Source organism: Nothoprocta perdicaria, unplaced genomic scaffold (genome assembly GCF_003342845.1).
Source record: "Nothoprocta perdicaria isolate Ctin4 unplaced genomic scaffold, notPer1 scaffold_306, whole genome shotgun sequence".
Lineage (NCBI taxonomy): Eukaryota > Metazoa > Chordata > Aves > Tinamiformes > Tinamidae > Nothoprocta > Nothoprocta perdicaria.
Window position 1 is genome coordinate 242,521 of NW_020455540.1, and position 22,078 is coordinate 264,598.

General features: G+C 51.1%; 1 protein-coding gene across 1 annotated transcript; it reads left to right on the plus strand.

The window, feature by feature from the left end:
* The first annotated feature begins 2,853 nt into the window (after positions 1-2,853).
* On the plus strand, positions 2,854-10,171 carry ST8SIA3 (ST8 alpha-N-acetyl-neuraminide alpha-2,8-sialyltransferase 3). Its single transcript, XM_026042527.1, has 4 exons — positions 2,854-3,044; positions 3,651-3,773; positions 5,409-5,966; positions 7,088-10,171. The coding sequence occupies exons 1-4, from the start codon at positions 2,866-2,868 to the stop codon at positions 7,368-7,370; spliced, it is 1,143 nt and encodes a 380-aa protein (XP_025898312.1). The 5' UTR covers positions 2,854-2,865; the 3' UTR covers positions 7,371-10,171.
* The last annotated feature ends 11,907 nt before the right edge of the window (positions 10,172-22,078 follow it).

The window sequence follows — 22,078 nt, forward strand, 5'->3', positions numbered from 1 at the left end:
AAATCCAGGTCCAGGAGCCAGGGCCAGGAGCCCAGGGCTAGGCGGGTTTCACTAGACACGACTCGCATTTGGGCAGCCCTCGTGGGGAGCTCAGGACAAGCGTCTCCGAGCAGGGGCAGTGACATGTCCTCCTTTCCTATATATATATTTTTAAAAAACATACACCCGAGGATGGCTTCTGACTGTTTGGGTTCTAACAGATCTGATGCCTCGAAGCACTGTGTGTCCCACACACCCCCCAAAACAGAGGAATTAGAGCCACAGACACAGCAGGTTTCGTGTGGAAGCAGAATCCTCCTTTGAGAGCTTCAAATCTAATCAAAGCAGTAATTCCTACAAAATTCCTGCAGTGCATTGCTGCTGTATTTCCTACCAAACACACTCACTTAAGAACAGATATTTATCAAGAACCAACAATTCAGAGCTGCCCCACGCACGGGTGTCTTGCTGGCTGTTGCAAGGATGATGGAGAGCGGACGGCAATATTATGGCACRAGACAGGTCTCTCTCTGCCCCTTGTCTTTAGTGCAGCTTATGGAACACCCTGTGAATAGTGAAAACACTGCATTACCAACCCACTGCTTCTTTCCAAGGTTCACATAAAAAAACAGGCACTTAATTGAGGAGGAATTTTTGCAGGTYCTGGGGAAGGAAGCTGCCTGTACCTGGGCCTCCCCTCTCCTCCCGTCCCGAGGCCCTCAGGCAAACCGAGATTCTGTGTCAATTACAGAAAAATCAATGAAGATACTGTTCAGGACTCCTTTTCACCATTCAGTGCGGATGATATCCTTCACTTTCTAGCACTGATTCATTTACTTTCAGCCTCTCTAGGGGCTCCTGACATATTGCTATCTCTGAAGAATCTGAAGCAAGAACTGCCTTTGTTTCGTGCTGCAACTTGTGCGAACGCCCCGGGATGGCGGCGGCGCCCGGCAGAGCCGCGAGCCGCACACCRAGGCTCTGCCAGCCCTCCTTGCCACAGCACCTCTCTGCTGTCCCCCCAGTCCTCACTGACGCAGGAAGGCTGGGCAAGTCCAGGCTGCAAAACCAGTCCACGCAAAGCGGGCAGCGTCTTCAGGAGGTGTCTGCAGAGGACAAGCACCACGTGTCCCACAGCCCCACGGCAGCACCTTCATCTCACCCATCAACTTCCCCTCAGGCAACCAGGAATCYTGCGCAGGACCCCAAGGACGGTGCTTTTCCTTCCACCCGAGCAGCGCTAGCCGCGTGGGAAGGCACACAGTGTGAGGTAGACCATGGTAGAGAAACCACGTAAGACCTAACACCTAATATACCAGACTGAATTCCCAAAGGACCGGCAGGGGAAACGTTGTGTTTGCTCGGGGCTGGGCAGCGTGGGAGAGCACCCAGAACCTGGGGACACAGCGCCCTGAGACCATGCAGATGTTCATGCAGAAAAACCCTATCCTGTACATCAAAGCAGCATTATTTCCTACGTTTTCATCCTTTTCTCTCCCCACCAAAGCCACATATATCCCACAGGAATGACTATAGACCTCGAGGCCTTACCCAGGCCCGGCTCCCACTGAAGGCTGAAGGGCCACGCTGTGACGTAAAGCGCAGCCCTGCGAACTCCTCGTGTTCCTGCTCTTCAAAGAGAGCTTCATGCATGGAGAGCTTGTAGGATATAGCCCAGAGCAAGGCTGGTGCTACAAAGACAGTATTTATTATTTATAACACACTTCTCTGAACTCAGGGCTCAGAGGCAGAGTTGTCTAGGGGGGTAAGCTTTATAAGGAAAAAAAATGTAGCCAGGAGTAACACTAAAGCTATTGCAGAATGCAGAAGCCATGTTCATAAAAGGCATTCTTCACATGGCAGGAGTCAGACACTCTTCGAGTTCACATGAATTTTGCTGTGTGATTTATGAGGCAGTTTAATTACAGCCAGGACTCTTTTAAGTAGCATCATGGCCTAAAAAACAACAMAACAAAACAAAACCCCACATGTTTTTAAGGAACGAGGAGCCCATGGAGCCAGCATCTGCTTTCGCATTGCCCCAACACAGATGGTGATGGAGGCTCCAGCGGTGCTTCTCATGGATATTGCCACCTCGGGCCATCAGGAGGCAACACGGTGGCCYCGAGCCACCAGCAGGCTCACGGGGGGCCTCGCTGCGGGCACAATGGGCATTGGGGTCCCAGTGGCCTCGGGGCTATGGGATGGGTCCTTGCCGGGCTGTGGGGTGTCACCATGGGGTGACCTGGCACTGCTGGGGCTCACTGTGTGCGCCCTGGAACGTCAGGGGACACCAAGGGGCTACCAGGAGGGCTACCAAGGGTGGTTGTGGCAACACCATGGGATGCATCAGGATTGTGGGACATCTTGGGCTGTCGGGGGCCACCGTGGGGCACCCTGGAATGTTGGGCACAGTCTGGGCACCCCCAAAGATTTGGCCGGGGGACAGCWAGGGGTGCACTGGAGTTGTGGGAGCACCCCACATGCCAGAGGGGCACCATGGAATCCACAGGGGCTTCCCAGGGCTGTTGGGGGAGAGACGGGGCCGGGGGGCATCCCGGGATGCCCCAAGGCTATTGGGGGGCACCACGCGATACCCTGGGCTGATTGCGGGGGGGGGAACCGGGGCTGCTGGAGACACCCCCGGATGCCCCGGGCTGCCCGGGGGGCACCGCGGGGTGGCGGGGGCTGCGGGGGGGCGGTCGGGCCGGAGGGGCGCGGGGCTGCCCGGGCGCGCCGCCCGCCGCTCCCGGCTGCCATTTCCTCGCCCTCCCTCCATCTTCCTGCGCGCGGCGGGGGTGGCCCCGTCCCGCCCCCCCCGCCTCGCCTGCCCCCCTCGCGCCGCGCCGGGGCCCGCAGCGCGGCCGCGCACATGCGCCGCGCGCCATGCGGAGCTGCAAGATGGTGCGGGTGGCCAGCGTGCTGGGGCTCGTCATGCTCAGCGTGGCGCTGCTCATCCTCTCGCTCATCAGCTACGTCTCGCTGAAGAAGGACAACATCTTCGGGGCGCCGCGCGCGGCGGGCGCCGCCGGGCCGCGCATGTACATGTTCCACGCGGGATTCAGGTAGGGCCGCCCGCTTCCCCCTTCCCTCCTTGTCTCCCCGCCGCCCCGGGGGCTGCGCGCCCCGCCGGGCCCCCCCGCCCCCGCGGAGCGGCCGCCGGGGCCTGCGAGCCGCGGGCGGCCTCCCCCTGCCCGGGGCCTGGGACCCGGCGGCACCGGGGAAGGGCGGCGGGGCGGGGGGGAGCCCGACGTCACTCGGTCCGGCCCGGCCCTGCATGGCCCGGCTCGGCTCGGTTCGGCAAGGCCTGGCCCGGCCCGGCTTGGTTAGGCTTGCTCCGATTGAGTTTAGCTCGGCCCGGTTAGGCTGAGCTCGGCTCGGCCCCGTTAAGCTCGGCCCAGTTAGGCTCGGSGTGGCTCGGTGCGGCTTGTCCCAAGCCGATTGAGCTCGGCTCGGCCTGGGTCATCTCGTYCCGGCTCGGCCTGGCTCAGCTCGGCCCGGTTCAGCTCGACTCGGTTAGGCCCGGCTCGGTTCGGCCGGGCCCGGCGCGGAGCGGCGCGGCGGGGCGGGCGCTGTCCGCGGTGCTGATGCCGCCGGCGGCGCCCGGGCCCGGCCACGGCCCGTAGCGCGCGTGGGTCCGTGAGGGTCCGTGTGCGCCCGCTGCTCCCCAGGTCCCAGTTCGCCCTGAAGTTCCTGGACCCGTCGTTCGTGCCCATTACCAACTCCCTGAGCCACGAGCTGCAGGAGAAGCCTGCCAAGTGGACGTTCAACAGGACAGCGTTCGCCCATCAGAGGTGAGGAGCACCAGGCCCTTCCTTCCCACCGGCCCCAAGAGTGCCCCTTGGCCCCCAGCATGTCAGGAAATACAATAGGGGACCTCTTAATACACCAAGCTCTGAGTAATTTGCGGGTGCTGAGAGACAAAGGCTGAATCTGAGCATTTCCCAAGATGGTAACAGCTATCTTAGAAGAATTGATTATTTCAGAGTAGGACACCAAGCTGCAACATGCATTATTTTACCAAACGGCATGTGACCCAGTTTCCAAGGGTGCAAGTGAAATTGTCATTTCTTCAAGATAAATGGCTAGGTTTTTTTGAAACTTGAAACAAATCAAACTGTAAAAGCCATGAAATGGAGGGCAAAACCTGCCCAATGCAACTTAGCAGCTAGCAGCAAGGGTGAGCCTGTGCAGCGCGGCTCTGCCTTCCTAGCTCCCGCTCTGGCTGGCGGAGTGGGCAGAGAGTCCCAGTGGGCACCGTCAAGTCCAGACCCAGCTGAAATGCCCTCCTCACGCATTGCGTTCTGCCTCCTATGAGTACGTTGCACTGACCTTTCAGGTGGTGGCAATGGCAAGGGGTCTTTCAGTGCCACCCTGTTCCTCATAGGAAGCCAAATGCACTTTTCTTTTGCCCTTGTCATCCCTCCTTGCAATGCAGACTTGGAGAGTTAGCAGTAGCCATCCCTTAGCATCACTTGGTTCCTGGCATCGCCATCTAACCCTTAATAAATATCTTAGTGTCACTTTGCTGTTGATATTAGCTAATGCCTCAAGGTCTGCCTTTGCATTTGTCTGTTAGCTATAACCCATAATTAGGGAACCCACTGGGACTCCATTAATGCTTAGACACTGGAGGATGTGAGCTGGAAAGAAGGTTGTTTTCCATAAACAGGAGCAAATAAAGTGGTATTGGTTTTCTAATTTTATGCCCTGCTAGGGAAATTCCTCAGCAGGATTGGTTGGTTTGTTTTTAAGTAGTCCTAATAACCTTTTTAAAAATTCCCATGCACTTGCCCAAGTAAGACATTAAGGAATCATGTTTACATAAAGGGAAACAGTGATGGTCACTTTTCTATGATCTAAAGCTTCTTAATGAGAGCATACAAAATGCTTGTATTTAAAAAATCAGCTATGTTACAGTTAACACAACTGAATATTCTGGTTTTGCTCTGAGTGCTTCTTGGCAGACATGCTGCCCACCAGAAGCAAAGAGCCTCTGACTGCAGAGAGCATCAGCAGAGCACATGTCCACATGTCCACCGGCCACACGGATCACAGCGTAAATAGAAATCTGATTTACACTGCCCCGCAGAAAGGGGGAGTGTCTGCAGCTGCATGCCTCAGACTTCCAAAAATAATCCAGTGTTTTAATCCCGACACTCTTCTGAGACACATCCTTAGCTGGCAGCAGTCAGGACAGTTCAGCAGCACTAGCAGGCACTAGGCAAGGAATGAGCTCCATAAACCCAGTTTATTATTATTGGTTTAAAAGCCATTCCACCACATTTCTCAGGAAACTGCCATAAAACAYTAACATCTTAGGCCTAGCCAGAAAGATAATCTCTGTCTACCACAGAAAAAGGGGGAAAAAWWAWWAAAAAAAATGTTTTCTCTTTTATTTTCTCTTTTATTTTTCTCTTTTATTTTAGGCAAGAAATCCTTCAGCATGTTGATGTAATAAAAAATTTTTCTCTGACCAAGAACAGTGTTCGGATCGGACAGCTGATGCACTATGATTATTCCAGCCATAAATATGTTTTTTCTATTAGCAATAACTTCAGATCACTGCTTCCAGATGTGTCACCCATCATGAACAAGCATTACAATATTTGCGCTGTGGTTGGAAATAGTGGAATCCTGACTGGGAGCCAGTGTGGACAAGAAATAGATAAATCTGATTTTGTTTTTCGTTGCAATTTTGCTCCAACTGAGGCTTTCCAAAGAGATGTTGGAAGGAAAACCAATCTCACAACCTTCAACCCCAGCATCCTGGAGAAGTATTACAACAATCTTTTGACCATTCAGGATCGCAACAACTTTTTCTTAAGTTTAAAAAAGCTTGATGGGGCYATTCTTTGGATCCCCGCTTTTTTCTTCCACACGTCAGCAACAGTCACAAGAACGCTGGTTGACTTTTTTGTTGAGCATAGAGGGCAGTTAAAGGTCCAGCTGGCTTGGCCAGGAAATATAATGCAACACGTTAACAGGTGTGTATTTTCTCTTGCATTTAATTCATCAAAATGTGTATCACTGTGGCTATAAATGCCACTGTATTTATTCTTCTGTTGGTACCCAAATGGTGCTGTTTGCTATTAGTGCAAATGCAGCATTGTTATTTTTTTCAGTACGCGCTCCAGTGTTTTCTTTACCAATTTCAGTGGAACCTGTGCCTTGGTTTAGTTGCTCACATAGGGGTGGATCCCACCCCTGGACTCTGTGCCTGTCGATCCTCCCACAAAGAGAGAAGGAGCACCAAGGAATTGAAAGAGACAGCACAAGCAAGACATCATTTATGGAAGAATTCGCATGACATCCCCACCAGAGTTTTCATGACATCTTCCATATATGATCTCCTCTACTAGCAAATAGGGAGGCTACCAGACATACCTGCAGACTGGCCCAAACGAAACTTGTCRTAAATCTCTTCGATCTTTGAGATCTTTGGAGAACTCTTCTCCAAAATAACTGCCAATAAGGAACTGGTGAAATGGCCTCAGCTTGTGCTGGGGTGGGGGACAGGTTAGTTATTGGGCGAAGTTTCTGCACAGAAAGAGTAGTCAATCATTCAAATAGGCTGCCCAGGGAAATGGTGGAGTCACCATCCCTGGCAGTGTTCAAGAAACAGGTAGATGAGGCACTTAGGGACATAGTTTAGCAGACAGGGTGGAGATGGGTTGACACTTGGGCTGGATGATCTTGAAGGTCTTTTCCAACTGTAATGATTCTATGATTTTATTATTCTATGAAATTGCACTAGGAGAATGTTATTGATCTCATTAGCAAACATACATGTGACCGGGGTTCAATGCATTTGCTTTCTTCACTAAGGCACTACTTTTCCTGGGTTTTATTTATTGTTTGTTTGTTTGTTTCTTCTTAAGGCAAAAATGCATTGTGAAGGGGGCCACAGAAGGAATATTGATCAGAGTATCCGAAGGAGTCTTCCGCGCTCCCATTTATTGCAGACTGACCCAAGCAGCAATCCTTACCCTATTGAGATCATCAACCCTTAGTACTGAAGGACTCCGTGCAGTCATTTCTTCCTATTACAGTGAACTCATCCATACTATTTCCACGCTAAATTAACGTGCCTTTATTATTTTCACAGATACTGGAAAAACAAGCATTTGTCACCCAAGCGGCTGAGCACAGGTATCCTCATGTACACCCTTGCTTCTGCAATATGTGAGGAGATCCACCTGTAYGGATTCTGGCCCTTTGGCTTCGATCCCAACACCAGGGAAGATCTCCCGTACCACTACTATGACAAGAAAGGAACCAAGTTCACGACCAAGTGGCAGGAGTCCCACCAGCTGCCCGCAGAGTTCCAGCTGCTCTACAGGATGCACGGTGAAGGACTGGCCAAACTCACCTTGTCGCATTGTGCCTAAGAACCGAAAGCTCCAAGTGCCAAATCATTGTCTAAAAAGTGCCCAAAACAGAATTAAACATTCTTCAGATAGAATCCTTAAAAAAAAAAAAAAACTAAAATATTTTCCATACCATAAATATGCTTTTTAATCACTCTTATCACTGCTCCTCAGAGGGTCTGAGCATATTTAGCAATGCAGATGCATTTATCAGGTTCTGTGGATGCTACTTGTGAAGCAGAAATCTTGGAATATTTTGCATTTATAGATATGCTTCTAAATATGTTTTAAGATATTTTCATATTTTGGCATTCCTCTAACTGCCTCTGAATCTCCTAATTTTATTGTTCCGTTCGGAGCAGAGGCAGAGGTGTCCGCTCCAAACGATCCCGCTCCTCCCGTGTTTGTGGCAGTGCGAGCCCCGCTGCCGCGGGCTGCCGCGGCCGATGCAAGGCGCTGCTCCAGCTGCAGTCGCCACCGCTTGCGCGTTGCGCACGTGGAGCCTGCTCCCCACCGCTTGCATGCGTTCATATTTACTGGACTTCACATTTTTTTGGAATAACATGGAGGAGGTCAGAATATGGCCTGTGCCACAGCAAGGCATTTGTAATACTTTTAGAGTACTTCAGTGTTTTAACGCAACTTGGGCCAAATCATAGTCAAAAGTCAGACAAAATGATTTTTTTTTCGTTTATGTCTAGGGGGTCCCATTTGGCCCTTTGGTTTTAAATATAAAATACCAAAACAAGCAGTATTCRATTTCCTTTTCCTTTGGGCTTGTGCTTGGTGCTGTGGAGGACCCGCAGCCCGTCCCACGGTCCGTGGTTATCCGYACGGCAAGCGGGGCCGTCCTGGACCCGACGCCTTCATTGGTGAATGCAGCTGCATCCAGCAGCAGCAGGGGAACCACAGCCCGAGCAAGATCCAAGCCAAAAGCAGTATTTTTAAACATCTCTTTTAAAAAAGGGAAGTGAAGTGAGCGTAGCAGGGATGCAGGCAGCAAGAAATACAGCCACTCACCAGGTTTTCACATTTACTTCTCCAAAACCACATTCAGGCCACTGAAATAGTCGCCTCATTTCCAAGTCACAAGGAAATGTTCACTGCAGTCAAAGGAAGATGTAGGTTTTCTAGTACCTTTGGAAAYCAGATTATTTACTAAGAGGACAAATTTTAGTGTCACTTAAAGTTTGGAAATGTTAGCCAATATGTCTCAGGATGAAGAAGTCTGTAAAATAACTGTTTTTTTCTTATTAAAACAATTATACTTAGAAGTATTTTAACACTTTTATATAATTCTGTATTACACTAAGTGACACCTGACTATACACTGAAAGAAGATGCAAAAGTGCATTTAAAATCATACTTTAAAAATCYACATTTTCTCTTTTTTTTTAGGATTCTTTACTTAAAGTAGGTGTAGAAAGCAAGGAAGGCAGTCTGGGTATGATATAAAATCCCGAGCAATGCAGAGCACCTCCCAGTGACTGCAGCTCTGCAAGCCATTCCCATTAGGATGAGGCCTGAGCCATCCCCCCAGCCACGGAGCCCATCCATCCCTTGTACCACCCGTGTCACCTTCCAACAGCTTTTGGAGCCCAAAACACCCAATTCCAGCACTGGTGGTGAAAAAAAATGACTGCATCCTCCATGGGACAAAATTACTATGTCCATAGCAATTACAACTGGAAGCGACTTACCTGGAAGGACCAAGGATTTTAAAGCCATGTAGAAAACCCTCCCTTTCTCCCCTGTTTTAATGACCTGACGTACTCTGGCTTCTGTTTTCAAGTGGGTGTTTAGAGCTGTGGAAGAAGCTGGGGTGCTGCCCGGCCCCGCGAGCATGGAGYGCGCCGGAATGGTGCCCGGAGGGACTGCAGGTTGGCACCGCGCACAGCTCGTCTCCGCTGGGTTTCCTCGTCKCYSCTGGGTTTCCTCGTCGCTCCTGGGTTTCCTTGCCCGCTGCATCCGCATCTCAGCTCTCCCCTTTCCTTGCAATTGCAGTAAGCCTCTTCTCATCACTATTCATATCACACTATGACTTCTGGCAAGTTTTATTATTAAGACGTAGCTGTTTAGTAATAGTAGTGTATGATGCCATAGGGTGCCCTATGATTTATTATTAATATTGCCTTTTATTATTTGTGTTGTCGCAGCATGCAAGGGCCCAGCCGAGGGTCAGCACTGAGTCGTGCTGGATTCAGGGGGGCCGGGCTGGCTGTCCCGAGAGCTGGTGATGCTGTAGCCTGGGGGAGAGCCCAAAACGTGGTCAAAGCTGCTGGGATGGGGCAGGAGCCGGGGAGGCACCAGGTAGGCAAAGTCCTTTGAGGAACCTCTCTTCAGGCGCCTGCCATATGGATTTTTATTCCCCTCCCGACTACAAAAAGAAGGCAGGAATTATAAAGGCAAGGAAGGGTTCTGCACAAGTTATTAATGAAGTGCATCAATTAATCATTTCCAGTGTAATTTAGTATTGAACGGTAGAGCAGGTGCGTGTTTGCTAAGGCAGGCAGGTCGCTCTGCAGCCCAGGAGGTGGGGGGCTGCCCTCGTGCCCCTCGCCCAGGCTGAGAAATCACCTTGGCAAATGCTACTTGCTGCTGTACAGTGTTTACATGATAAAACTAGTTTAAATTTGATGTCATGGCAAGTGAGCATCCATTAGTCTAAATGAATGTCTGATCRTGCACCAAGAGGCACTTTTTGGGATGGGAGCAGCCCCTGGGTGAGGTCCAGGCTCCTCACAGTGCGACAAGGGACTTAGCCCATCTGCATCAGGATTACACCATTTTTAGTGAAATCCAGAGAAAATTGTGTCCCCTCCCTTGAGTCTGCACATGGAGGGGAATAGGGAGAAAGTCTGACAATCAAAGAGTTCCAGATCAGTCTTTTTRAAACAGTGCACATTTCCTTTCCCTTTCAGAATAACTTCTTTGAGCATCCACGTTAGAAGATAAAAAGTAAAAATTAGAAATGGAAGCCAAATACTTAAATTGCCCARGGTACTTTTTCCTACTTTTTCTTAATCTTTAATTTTTATTTTTTTTTCTTAATCAAAGAAAAGTTACAGAAATTGCCCGCAGCTTTTCGGGAGCCGGGTTTGCRGCAGGGGCCGGCGCGTTGCATGCGCAGCAGCTCCGCTCTGCTGCGCCGTCAGCCAGGCACCGAGAGTGCTCAGTGCGGAGCACAGAAATGATTGCAAATATCCAGAAATGGGAATGCAGGAAAATTATTGACAAAGGGCCATATTACAGCATTGATTTTTAAGCAAAACTCCCTATTGACTTTGCAGAACCGCATTGAGCATTTCAGAATCACTGGTTTCAATGGGGACTTCTGCTTCAGAATCAATGGCGCAATACAGCCCAAAGCAAATTGCTTCTGAGTATCAATATTTTTTTGCCCAAGTTGTCACAATGTGGAAAATGGTCTTAAAAATGTGTCTTCTGTTCCTGCCTGTTTCTTTAGAGGCTCTTTGAGTTCTCCTCTTGTTGGGAGGTGGAAGGGAAGGGATGAGCTCTGAGCCTTGATGAGACCCCCCTAGGTGTTTGATCTTGCAGCCTGGAGCCCAGTGTCCCTCCCAGGCTGTGCCCGACCTGCAGCATGCGTAATTTTGATTTTTATGGAAAAGAAGTTCTCCCTTTCAACAGGGGCAAAGTCCACACTCCGGTGTGGTGGGGAACCCCAGCAGGAGCAAGCAGTTTTGCTTGGAGCCTCACTAATTGGAGAGGACAGCCCTGGGTTTTGCCACTTGCAGTGACACTTCATTTTGAGAGTCAGGGGCAGATTTTGTGTTTCATAGAGAGGTGAAGACCCGAAGGCTGCAGAGAGAAAATGAATGAGGAGTAAAGGTGCTTTGAATCAGCATCTCCGGAGGCAGAGGGTGCGCGTGCAGCCACGACGCGCGCGGGCTCCTCTCGGGGACCGCGACGACAGCGGCGGGAAGCGGCCGGCTGCAGCCCGCGGTGCTCAGCGCAGGGCATTGCCCCTGCGTTCGCCATCCTCCCTCTTCCCCCCCTTTTGTTTGCTCCCAGATCTTTCTGCCTCTGTGCATCTAAATGAATTCTTGATGGTTCAGGGAAAATACTTGCTGTTATTGCTGAATGTCTAGACAAACAAATATAGCTAAATGAAAGTATGCTGTAATGCAGTGTAATCAATATGTGTAAGTGCAAAACATTTTCGTTTACAAAATCAAGAGGAGCCCAGGGGTGCAYGTAAGGACTGCACAAGGAGCAGCCCCACGCAGCACCCTACCACTGATGCCTGCACCCAGGAGCCGCTTTTTGGGCTGGGCATTGGGTTGTAAAGCAAAGAAATATAAAGTAAACAGTGTAGATAGCAATGGAGCTAGGTGTGCTGCTTCCTCTGCTTTCACTCCTCTCTCCTGTATTTTTGCTGCTTGCATCTTTTCAGTGAGTGGTAGCAGGATACGTGGCTTTGGCTACCAGTTTTAATGTTGAGCATACCAAAAAACAAGGACTGTGAACGGAGGCAAATCTTTTAGAGAGCAGGTTTCCTGGGGATGAATGTGTCTTTATTCTAATGGCTATACAGTTCAATGCCTGATGGAGTTGTTTTCAATAAAAAAAAAAAGATAAATATAAAAAAAAAAAAAGAAAAAAGTCGCCATAACTGTAATAAAGGATTCATTATTTTAATGGCCAGACTAGAAGTGTTATTTATTTTTAATGGCAAATATCCACAGAGGGCCGGAATGCAGTCTCGGGTGACCTTGCTCCCACGCCACAGCACTGCTGGGTTCAGGGACATTGGGATCGGGCCCTGGAATTCCGGACCGCGTGCCAGATGTGGCAGCACATCTGCCGCCCGCCTGCGGCCTGTGAATAACGTGGGCGCGTTGGCAAGCAAGGAGCCTGGCTCTTCGTGCAGAGGAATCCTGCGTGTCTGTTGTGACCATCGTGCGTGGAGCAAAACGCAACGATCCGTCCGGGATCTTTCAGCRATGTTACTGTTCGGTGTGAATGTGCCTGCGACATCGACTTGTGCCAAAACGAGATATTGAATGCATTGTTTTTAAATAAAATGTTTTATTGTGCATTGAAAGTCTGTAAAACTAAACTGCGTCCACTTCCTCCTKTATTATTATTTTATTAACTGCTTGTTGTCAGTAGTCACCGCTGCCCTGAATCCAATGATTTTTCCTATGCCATTGGCACACTCTGATGAGCACCAGTGCACCACTTTGATCRGAAAGCAGGCTCTATTTTAAGGATAAACTGTGTGGTTGCAAATACATCCAAATAACCTATATGGGGAGTATCRTGACTATTCTGCCTCGACAAGATACTGCTGTGGCTCCTGCCACACACCTCTCAGATGCGCTGGGATGTCACTGTCCGTCCCAAGGTGTCGGAGGGTGGTTCCTCTCCAGTCAGCAGCGGCACGAGCCCCGTGTCACAGCACGGTCGCTCTCACTATGGCCAGCATGCTCACCCCAGTGAATACCTGCCTGCTGCTCTCCACGTCACAGAAATGAGCCCGACGAGCTCGGTGTGGGATTTCCAGGCTGCCCCTCCTCATGTCGGTGATGTCCATTTCTCCTCACCATGCACTCCTTGCATTTCTCTGGATTTTAGCATCACTCCTACTCCTCCCTCTGCCCCAGCGTGCTGGATACTCCAGCCCTGCTGACCATCAACTTGCAGCTAGTTTTATTGGTACTTCTTAATTCCCCCTCGGGTCCTACTGGTCACTGTTTGTTTGTGCCTAGCACCTTCTGACACTCTTCCTACACTTTTGATACTATTTTTTTTTCACTAATTCTTGGTAATTTTACTAGTAACCACTTTCTAGATGCTTACTTGTGCCCACATTACTGGAGACTTGTGACATAGCCCGTTTGCTCTCTTCGTAGCCTTTCCATCCTCCCTATCTGCTCTCTTCGTAGCCTTTCCATTCTCTTTCTCTGCTGCTAACTGGGCTTGAGCCATTAATATCCTTTCCCTAAGTGGCTGCCAAACTGCTGCCCAACTTCTCCCCTTGTGCTTTTTCCTCTGGGCTCTTGCCCTCCTGAACTTAGCAAAGCCTGTGCTCATCATCATCTTCACTTCTGAAGCATGTGGCTTCTGTTTTCCTGGCTGCTTGCATTCGCCTTGCTTCCATACCGTGCTTTCCATGGATTCCCTCCTGCATTGGCTCAAGCCAAACCTAGGGCACATCCACATTCACTGGCCGCAGCCTGGGGAAATCGCAGAGTTCTCCACACACACACATTTCTTTTCCTCAAAAGACTATAATCTGTCAGCAGTGCAGAGGGATTTGGAGGGTGTTAGTATGGATCAGGATCTGACTGTGAGCCCCTTTTTGATAAGTACTTAGCACATTGCCATAGCTTTCTACCAGCTCCCTAGGCTGGGACAGTGGGAACCAACCTTTACGTGTCTCAGCCCCTTCTCCTCTGTAAACTGCTTCTGCCAATGACACTCTCCTGAGCGGGTCACAACGTGCTGCATGGAGTGCACRATGCCCAGAGCATCACTCTACCACTCACTTAGCTATGGTGTCCTCTCAACTAAAGTACCAGGTCAAGGATTTTATTTATTCCTGGACAATGTCGAATAAAAATCTGCTTTTATTCTACTTTGGAAGAGGGTTGTTCTTCCAGCTGGTCCTCAGCATATCTGCAGCAAGGGCCCAAGTAAAGCAGCACAGCTGCTCATTGGAAGCCAGTGTAACATTCTGTTGTGCCTCAGTCTCAGGAATTTCAGTCCCTTTTTGTGTATTTTCAGTAGCAATTTGAAAATAACTATCCTTTTGCTTAAGCAGAAACATCTTCACACARAGGGAGCTCCCCTTCAGCAGGCATTAAGACAAACCATGTGTTGTACCAGGGGCTGAATCGCTCTCTGAAGGGTCTTGTCCCAGCAGTACCATTGGCAGCCCAAGTCCCTTTTCCCTCCAGACAGATATCATGCTGAAATTTGCCTTTCCCTAGAGGTGCTACCGCATCTCACCGTGGTTGGCAATTCACAACTAAAAGCAAATTGTGGTGGTTGTTACCAGATGAAGGAAGGATAGGCTGAAACGCAGCCCTCCCATAGGCAGGACACAGTCACAACCATCGCTATGGGCTCCTGTGCACGTGTCCTCCTTCTCCCAAAGACCATCAGTGCACGGAGCTGCATGGGCCGAGCTCCCTCAGCCACGTGTCACCTGGCATGGGGACACCTTCCTGCAATGGACCTGACCTGTGTTGGGAATGAAGTGGGCTAAACTCGGGAGCCTGGGAGCCTCCCRGAGTGCTCCTCAGCACTGTGCACTTGCAGGGGAAAGCTCTTCCCCTGGGCACCCCGTGACTCCCAACAGACGGTGCCAGTAGGTAGGAGGGTGCAAACCAGAGGGACGCAGCTGTGGAGCTGACTAGACATCTTAAGGGTCTACATTTGGACTTCAAGGCATGAGTTCTGCATACCCACCAGGGAAGCTTTCTGTGGATCTGGCCCTAAACAAAGGGTTTTACTGGAAAACTGCATCACAAGGGTTGCCAAAGGTCTTATTTGTTATGTCCTACACTTCATTGTATACCGCAGGAAGCTTAGGATGATGGATCAAATTCTGCATTATTGTGAAATATTTTGAGTTCCAAAGCCTGTAAATCAGTGCAGAACTTGGCTTGCGCCTTTTGTTCATTAAAGTGAATTACATTACCAAGAACATCTTATAATCTACATCCATTACCTACACTCTACTAGTAAAACATACAGATTGCCCTGCTCCAGCACACAGACTTGATCTCCTGCACCAATTTGGGTCCTTATTCTGTGGTTCTGGGATACTGCTGTRCCAGGGCAGTCCCCTCCCATCACAGTCTTGATCCCCCAGGGACGTSCCCCAAAGAAACAGGGCTCATGCACCACAGCAGAGACGAGAGCTGGCCAGGCCATGGGGCTGGAGAACTATCCGAAACCTGTGGGTTAATAAACACAATTTTCTGTTTTCTCCTGCGTCAGTGGATATTTTCAGTAGACTCATGAATATCTGATTCCAGTCTGAGCTGTGAATCTCTTGGCCTCCTCGTAGGGTAAGTCCAGAGCTTTAAGAGCTGCCCTTTTGCTGTGTCAGAAACGATCGATCGCTTCTACTCTGTTTCTGCCTTGTGGCCAGTTTCTAGTCCAAGAGAAGACTTGCTGCTTGCCTCAACACTACTTGGGCCTCTTATTGCTCCTTGCAAGGAACTTTGCCATGGCTTTTTGAAGTTCACATAAATCCCCTGACGTGCAGTTTTGCAGGATAGAAGGGACTGTGATAAATATTTAGTCAGAAGTGCACTGATCAAGAATTTCACTTGGAGATTCCTATATCATGGCCACACTTGTGGAGGAAATGCTATGCATGTTTTAAACTGACTGATGTAAAGACTTCTGCTGCTGCAGAATGCATTATCTCATTTTTTAAGCTGTCGTAGTGGTTATTTTCCCACTATTAAAAATGTGCTTTAAATCTCTGGTCTTTTATTACAGGCAGCTTCTGGATATTGGATCCCTTTATGCCTTTGTGAAATTACAGGGATAACTAGTACTGGGAACATTCTCCTTGCACCTACAAATACTTACACACCATCTATTTCAGTGCTTGTGAGAGATGCAGGTGCACACTTGAGTCTCTCTCATCAACCCTCAAGACCCAACACAATCCCACAGGAATCCCACCTCCAGGTGGTGGATTCACAACTCCAGAAGCCTCTGGTGGAAGGAGACCTTCGAGCAATGACTCTTCCTTGTGCCAGGTACAGGCCAAGGCAAGTCCTGGAGAAAGTGCCTGTATTTCTTCATCTCTTCCCATCTCCTGTTCTGGGTTTTTCTCCCTCTCACCACTACTGAACCCAGAACAATTGCCAGATCGATCTACATTGCCAGCAGTTATTGCCTAGCAGCTTTCACGCAGAGGATAGCAAAACCAAAAATCACTTTAAAAGTGGTAATTTAGGATATTGGGTCTCTAACAATTCTAAGTCGGTTTCCAACAGTTCTTTGTCGAATCATACAAAAGCCAGAAATCAGCTGTTAGATAATCTAGGTCCTTCCCAACTACTGCAGCATCAATATTCTGCTATAAACTTGGCACCGCTTTGTTCAATCTGACTCTAAATACCTGTTTCGATAGAGCAGGACAATAAACGAACCTATATCTAAAAGGAATGATGATCAGCTTGTACGACCTAGCTGTCTGCTGCAAGCCTGCCCATTTCTCTGCTTTTAGCATGGAGAACATGCCATGAACCCAAAGCAGAGAAAACGCTGGATTTCATACACTAGATTCTATCCTGGGGTGCAGATTTGGGCCAGTTTTTTCACTATTTATGTCTGAGCAGTGTCCGTACCTTCCTTTTCCTCTCCAGTGAAAAGCTGATGCTTTCACTTGTCACCTACCAGCTATACAAATAATTGCATCCCGATTTTTTTCAACGCCAGAGCCATAGTCCACACTGGGCTTAAAAGATGCAGTCGTAAAGCCCTGGCACAAGCCCCGATGTGTCGAATGGGTCTCACTCAATGCATCAGTGCTAGAAGGACTGTCCATGTGCTGGGCAGCCTGGCAGCCCCAGGCATTGAGGCTCTGCCCCGTGTCAGCAGGTTGTGATGCACCGAGTTCTGCCCAGAGAAACGGCAACTGTGCRGTCTTCTGTGCTTCTGCCCAATGTTGTGTTTCGTCTGCACAAGCGTTAAACCTCCTTCTACCATTTGGAGCCAAGAAGGACAATTCYGAGCCTGTGAGACAGATCCACCAACAACCATTTGTGCTTCAAACATATCTCCTGCTTTTCACAGCTGCTTTCCCCTCTGATGCCCCAAACCAAAACTCTCCATCTTCTCTTTCTCCTTGCTCCTCAGACATGATTTTCACTCCTGTTTTCACTGCAGGGACAGGAGCAACGCTGGCTCAGCCCTCTGCTCTCTGAACGTGGCTGCCATTCAAGTCCGTCTCAGGACATCTGCATTTGGGCCAGCTTTCCCTTGAACCATCCTGGTGCACAAACTCTTCCCGAGAGTTTTCCGTGAGCTGCGCTACACGAGAGCAGGCGCGTTACCGAATGCCTCGCGTCCTGCCCCTGTGCACACCTGGGGTTGGGCCACTGGCGTATTATTAAAGCCCGCTCCTCCCTGTAAGCTGGGCTCTGCAGTGTCCCAGCAGAGCTGTGGATACATGTACAGCTCATGCAGGGCTAGTAGTTTGGACAATCAGTCGTGAACGTCTGAAAAACACCATGGGACTCACCAGAAAGTGTGTATGAACATATATATGAACATATATATGAAAAATCATTATCCAACTGTGCTATTTGCATGCTTCCCAACACCAATACCTGATCACATCAATTCCTTACGTATTTTCCCCCAGGATGGGAGAGCAGCAAGTGCCAGTGGCCGCTGCCAGCACGGCTGTTTCCCAGCACGTCCCACAAGGCAAGCAGCCCTCGTCCCTCCCCGCCACAGCAAACATTGCAGACCGCGGCGCTTGYAATCTTTAACCACGGCCCCGCAGCCAAGTGGGCCACGGGCTGAGCGTGGGGAGCCCTTGGGCGCACATGTCACTCACAGGGACAGCGGGACCCRCTCGGCCTCCCAGGGGTACAGGGATAAAGCCRGGCTCCTGCCTCCCCGCTCCAGAGCATTCCCTCAAATAACGGGAAAACTAGGGGTTCCTCCCCCAGAACCCGATTTCCGTCCCGGCCCCTCCGCCCTGGCCAGGAGAGGGGAATTGCGTGAGCAGTTTCAAAACCCCCAAAGAAAAACACTTGCAATGTTTGCTTGAGAGCAGGTGAAAATGGCCAATACCACCCCTGGCGCCCCGGGCGGCTGCGGTAAGGACAGGTCCAAGTGGGGCTGCCGCTTCCCGCACGCTCCCGTCCCACTGGCCGGCACCACTGCACACACGGGTCAGGACCCACGGCCCTGCTGTGGCACCRAGGGGCAGGGGCTCGTGCATCAGAAACACCCCGAAAACCCATCAGAAAAACACGCAATTGGGACCAGTGTGAGCAGAAAAGGGCAGCAATAAAAATCCTAGTTCCCAGAAGGACCAACAATGAAAGAAACTGGCAAAAAAAAAGGAATGAAGAGCAAGAAAATCTTGGAACAATGCCCCATGTGAGCCCCACATGTGCCTCCCACCACCACCTCATGTTTTGGGGGAGAAAAGGGAAAAAAGGGCCCRCAAGCAGGAGCCGGCCCTGGGCGCTGCTGCTGTGGCTCCCAAGGAGGCCCAGGGCATCGCACAGGGCAGCTCTTGCCGTGAGGCGCTCGCTGTGCCCTTGTAATTGCTCTGCATGTTGATATTCATGTATTTATGGCTGGTTGCTGTGAAGATTTTGACATCTCTTTGGTCAGGTGCCAGCACCAGATGCCAGTGCGGGTGACACCAGCAGCTGAGAAATGCAGCGATCAGGAGCGCGCTGGGAAAGGAAAGGTTGGAGCCAGCCCCTATCTTCTGAGTTTTTTAAATATCATTTTTTCAAGGCGGGGGAGGGAAATTTTCCAAGTGGGAAAAAATACAAATTTCTCATTTTTCTTTTGATAACTTAAAGAGAGCTTAACTGAGCTGTGTGAGTGGCTCAGTTGAGTCCTCTGGGCCAAAAAGTCCAAAGATTTTCCTGCCTGTGCCGCCAGCCTCACAACCACCAGGTCTAGGACACCTGCGACTCCACATTTTCCTCCGCAGAACAGAGCTCATCGTTGGTGTCTGCTGGGCCGTGGAGTTCGGCAGAGCTGTTTGTTCGGTGATTCCTGCCCAAGCCAAGATGCAGTTTGTCAACCCCTGCTAAGGCTTTGGGAGGGAACTGGGGTGAAGCCACAGAGCCAGGGCGCTGCACAGACCCATAGCCTTGGGGAGCCCATGGTGTCCCCTTGGGGCTCCTCTGCTTGGCTTGAGGCTCCTCCATCCTCCCTGCAGCCCGGAGAACTGGCTCCCGTGGGAAGGGCACAACTTGCCTTGATCAAGGACAACTGAGTTTCTTTGGAAAAATCCCAGCTGGAGGGATTTCCCACTGATACCAGCTGACTTCCAGAGCGGCAGAATCAAGCAATTACATATTCGCCTATGCTCGTAAAAGCCAGCATCTTATCTGCAAATCCCTGGGTGCATCCCTGGATGCAGGAGCTGCATCTGGGAAGACCCAAGTCTGGAACTGACCAGCCTGCCAGGAGGGTGCTGAAGGAAGGTGGCTTTTCCCAAAGAAAACGGGATTGACACACAGCCAGGTAAATCATGGGCTTTAATGGAAAAGCTGTATTTTGTTTATGAAGGGTGTTGGAAGAATTTGCAAACCTATGGAACTAAAACTCAGTGTCTAATTAATCTCAGTTTTTAGACAGTCATTCCCTAAGATCTGGAAATTCCCGGCAATGTCAGGGATGGATGGAGTAGGTAAGTACAGAAATGGTGTGGTGTACTACCAGTTTACATTTTTGTTACATAGTCAGGATTTGGCTTGATTGGCAAACAAAGCGTTTCTGCCCCTGCTGTGAGCATGGCACTAGTCTCCAACCCCGTTTTCTCTGACCCAGGCAGCAGGGAGATCTGCTCCCGGCATCCCAGGTCCTGGATGCTCCCTGCTTTAAGGGCTCTGAGTTTCACACCAAACACTGGCCACAAAAACCAAGGCCTCCCRACCAGCAAGGAGCTGATTTCGGGCAGAGGAGCAATGTGGGGTCCCACCACGGCTGGCCTGGCATGGGCAGCAGTGAGGAGGAGGAGGAGAGTGAGGAAGAGAGGAAGAGAGAAGCAGGCAGGGAAGAAGAGCAGGAGAAAGAGGGGAAARGGGAAAGGAAAAAGCAAGCGGGGAGCCGGCAGCCCTCCCTGCCCGGCGCCCCGCAGCGCTGCGCTCGCCTCGCTCTTCCCAAAATCAACTGCAACTTTTGCCTCCCTTTTGGGAGGACAAAAAGATTTCACGCCTAACTTGCCCTGGACAAAGGGACCTCACGCCAGGGCTTTCCTTTTCTTCTGCCTTTTCTTTCCCTTCTCCCTGCTGTTGCTGCCAACGGATGGAAGGAGCGGCTGGCGGGAGGAGGGGGCTCTTCATTTTAGACGAATGCGATCRGTGCTGGAAAGCAGCTTGGAGTCCCCAAGACGCGTGGAATAGGCCGGGTGGGGAATACGGGTCGCTGGATACATGCAGGAAACATGGGGAAGAGGAGGAGTGTTAGCAGGGGTGATGTCTTTGGGCAGACCCTGCAGGTGCTCTGCAGAGGGGTCTGCTGCCAACAGCCTGTCACCCAGGAGGAACGTGCCTTGCATGGCCCGCAGCAGAGTCTGCCCTGCATGGCACAGCTCAGCCTGGCACGGGGACCGTCCACCAGCTCCGTGCCCTGTCCCTGCGTGTGTGCACATGTGTGAGAGCATGGAGTGCAGCCGGGGTGTGCAAGGGGACACACGGATCCGTGCGCGTGCAAGCATGGGTGTGTGCGAGGCAGGTGCACATCGGGGCGCGCCGGCGAATGCAAGTGAGCGTGCGAGAGCCTGTGTGTGCGTGTGAGCGGGTGCATCTGTGCGTGTGTGAGCGTACACGCATGGGGGTGTGCAGGGAGGTGTTGGGGGGGTGCGAGTCAGGRTGCACGGACTCAGCCTGAGCAGATGTTGCTGCTGGGAGAGGGCACATGGGGAGGCGCCTGGAGCCGGGCGGATGGACGCAGCTCAGCGCCAGGCCAATGGCCACTAACATGCCGGATTAGCACAGGGTCCTGCGGCCACGGGTTCGGATCAATAGCCCTGCCGTCACGCGCCAGATGGTTTGGGCAAGGGCAGGAATCAAGCAGTGGAAATGAGCTCGCAATGGCAGGACTGCTCGGTGCTGCTGTGTCCTGCTGTACTGTCCATGCACGAGGCTGAGCGGGAGCCTTGGACCCTTCAACACAGCCTTGCCTGGGGGAAACACTGGGGGAGTCTGTCCATGGCGGACTGTGTGTATTGACAAGGGGAGTCCATCCCTTGGAAGGGAATTTCTCTGGTGACTGTAGCAAACAATTTACTGTTTTCTGTTCTATTACATGCTTTCCCAAAGCYGAATTCCTCCCATATTTTAACCAACATGAAGCCTTGATTTAAAAACCCAAGAGGACAGAAGGGCATGCACAGCCGCTAGCACAGGCAACCCGCACGGCAGGGCCGGCCGGTGCTGAGGCTTCCCAGCATCCCGGCTCCAAGAGCAAGGCCAGGAGTGGTACTGGTGATGGGCTGGGGATGCAGGGAGATGCACGGGGCTGCATGGGACTTGTACAGAACTGCACCGAGTTGCAGGGAGATGTGTGGGGCTGTGCAGGGTTGTGGGGAAATGCCAAGGGACTGCGTGGAGAGATGCATCGGGGCTATGCGGGGCTGTGCAGGGTTACAGGGAAATTCATGGGAGGTGAGCAGGGCTGTGTGGGGTTGCAGGGAGATGCACAGAGGTTGCATGGGGCTGCACAGGGCTGCAAGGAGGTGCACGGGGGTTGTGCAGGGGCTGCACGAGGGCTGCACAGAGCTGTGCAGGTTTGTGGGGGATGCAGAGAGGTTGCATGGGGCTGTGTGGGGCTGTGCAGCGCTGCGGGAGATGTCTGGAGCTGTGGGGAGATGCGCAGGGGTTGCATGGGGCTGTGTGGGGCTGCGGGAGATGCACGGAGTTCGAGGGAGATGCACGGGGGTTGCGGGGGGCTGCGTGGTGCTGAGCAGCGCTGCAGGGAGATGCRCGGGGGCTGCACGGGGGCCTCCCGCGCTTCGCTCCGCGTCCCCCCGC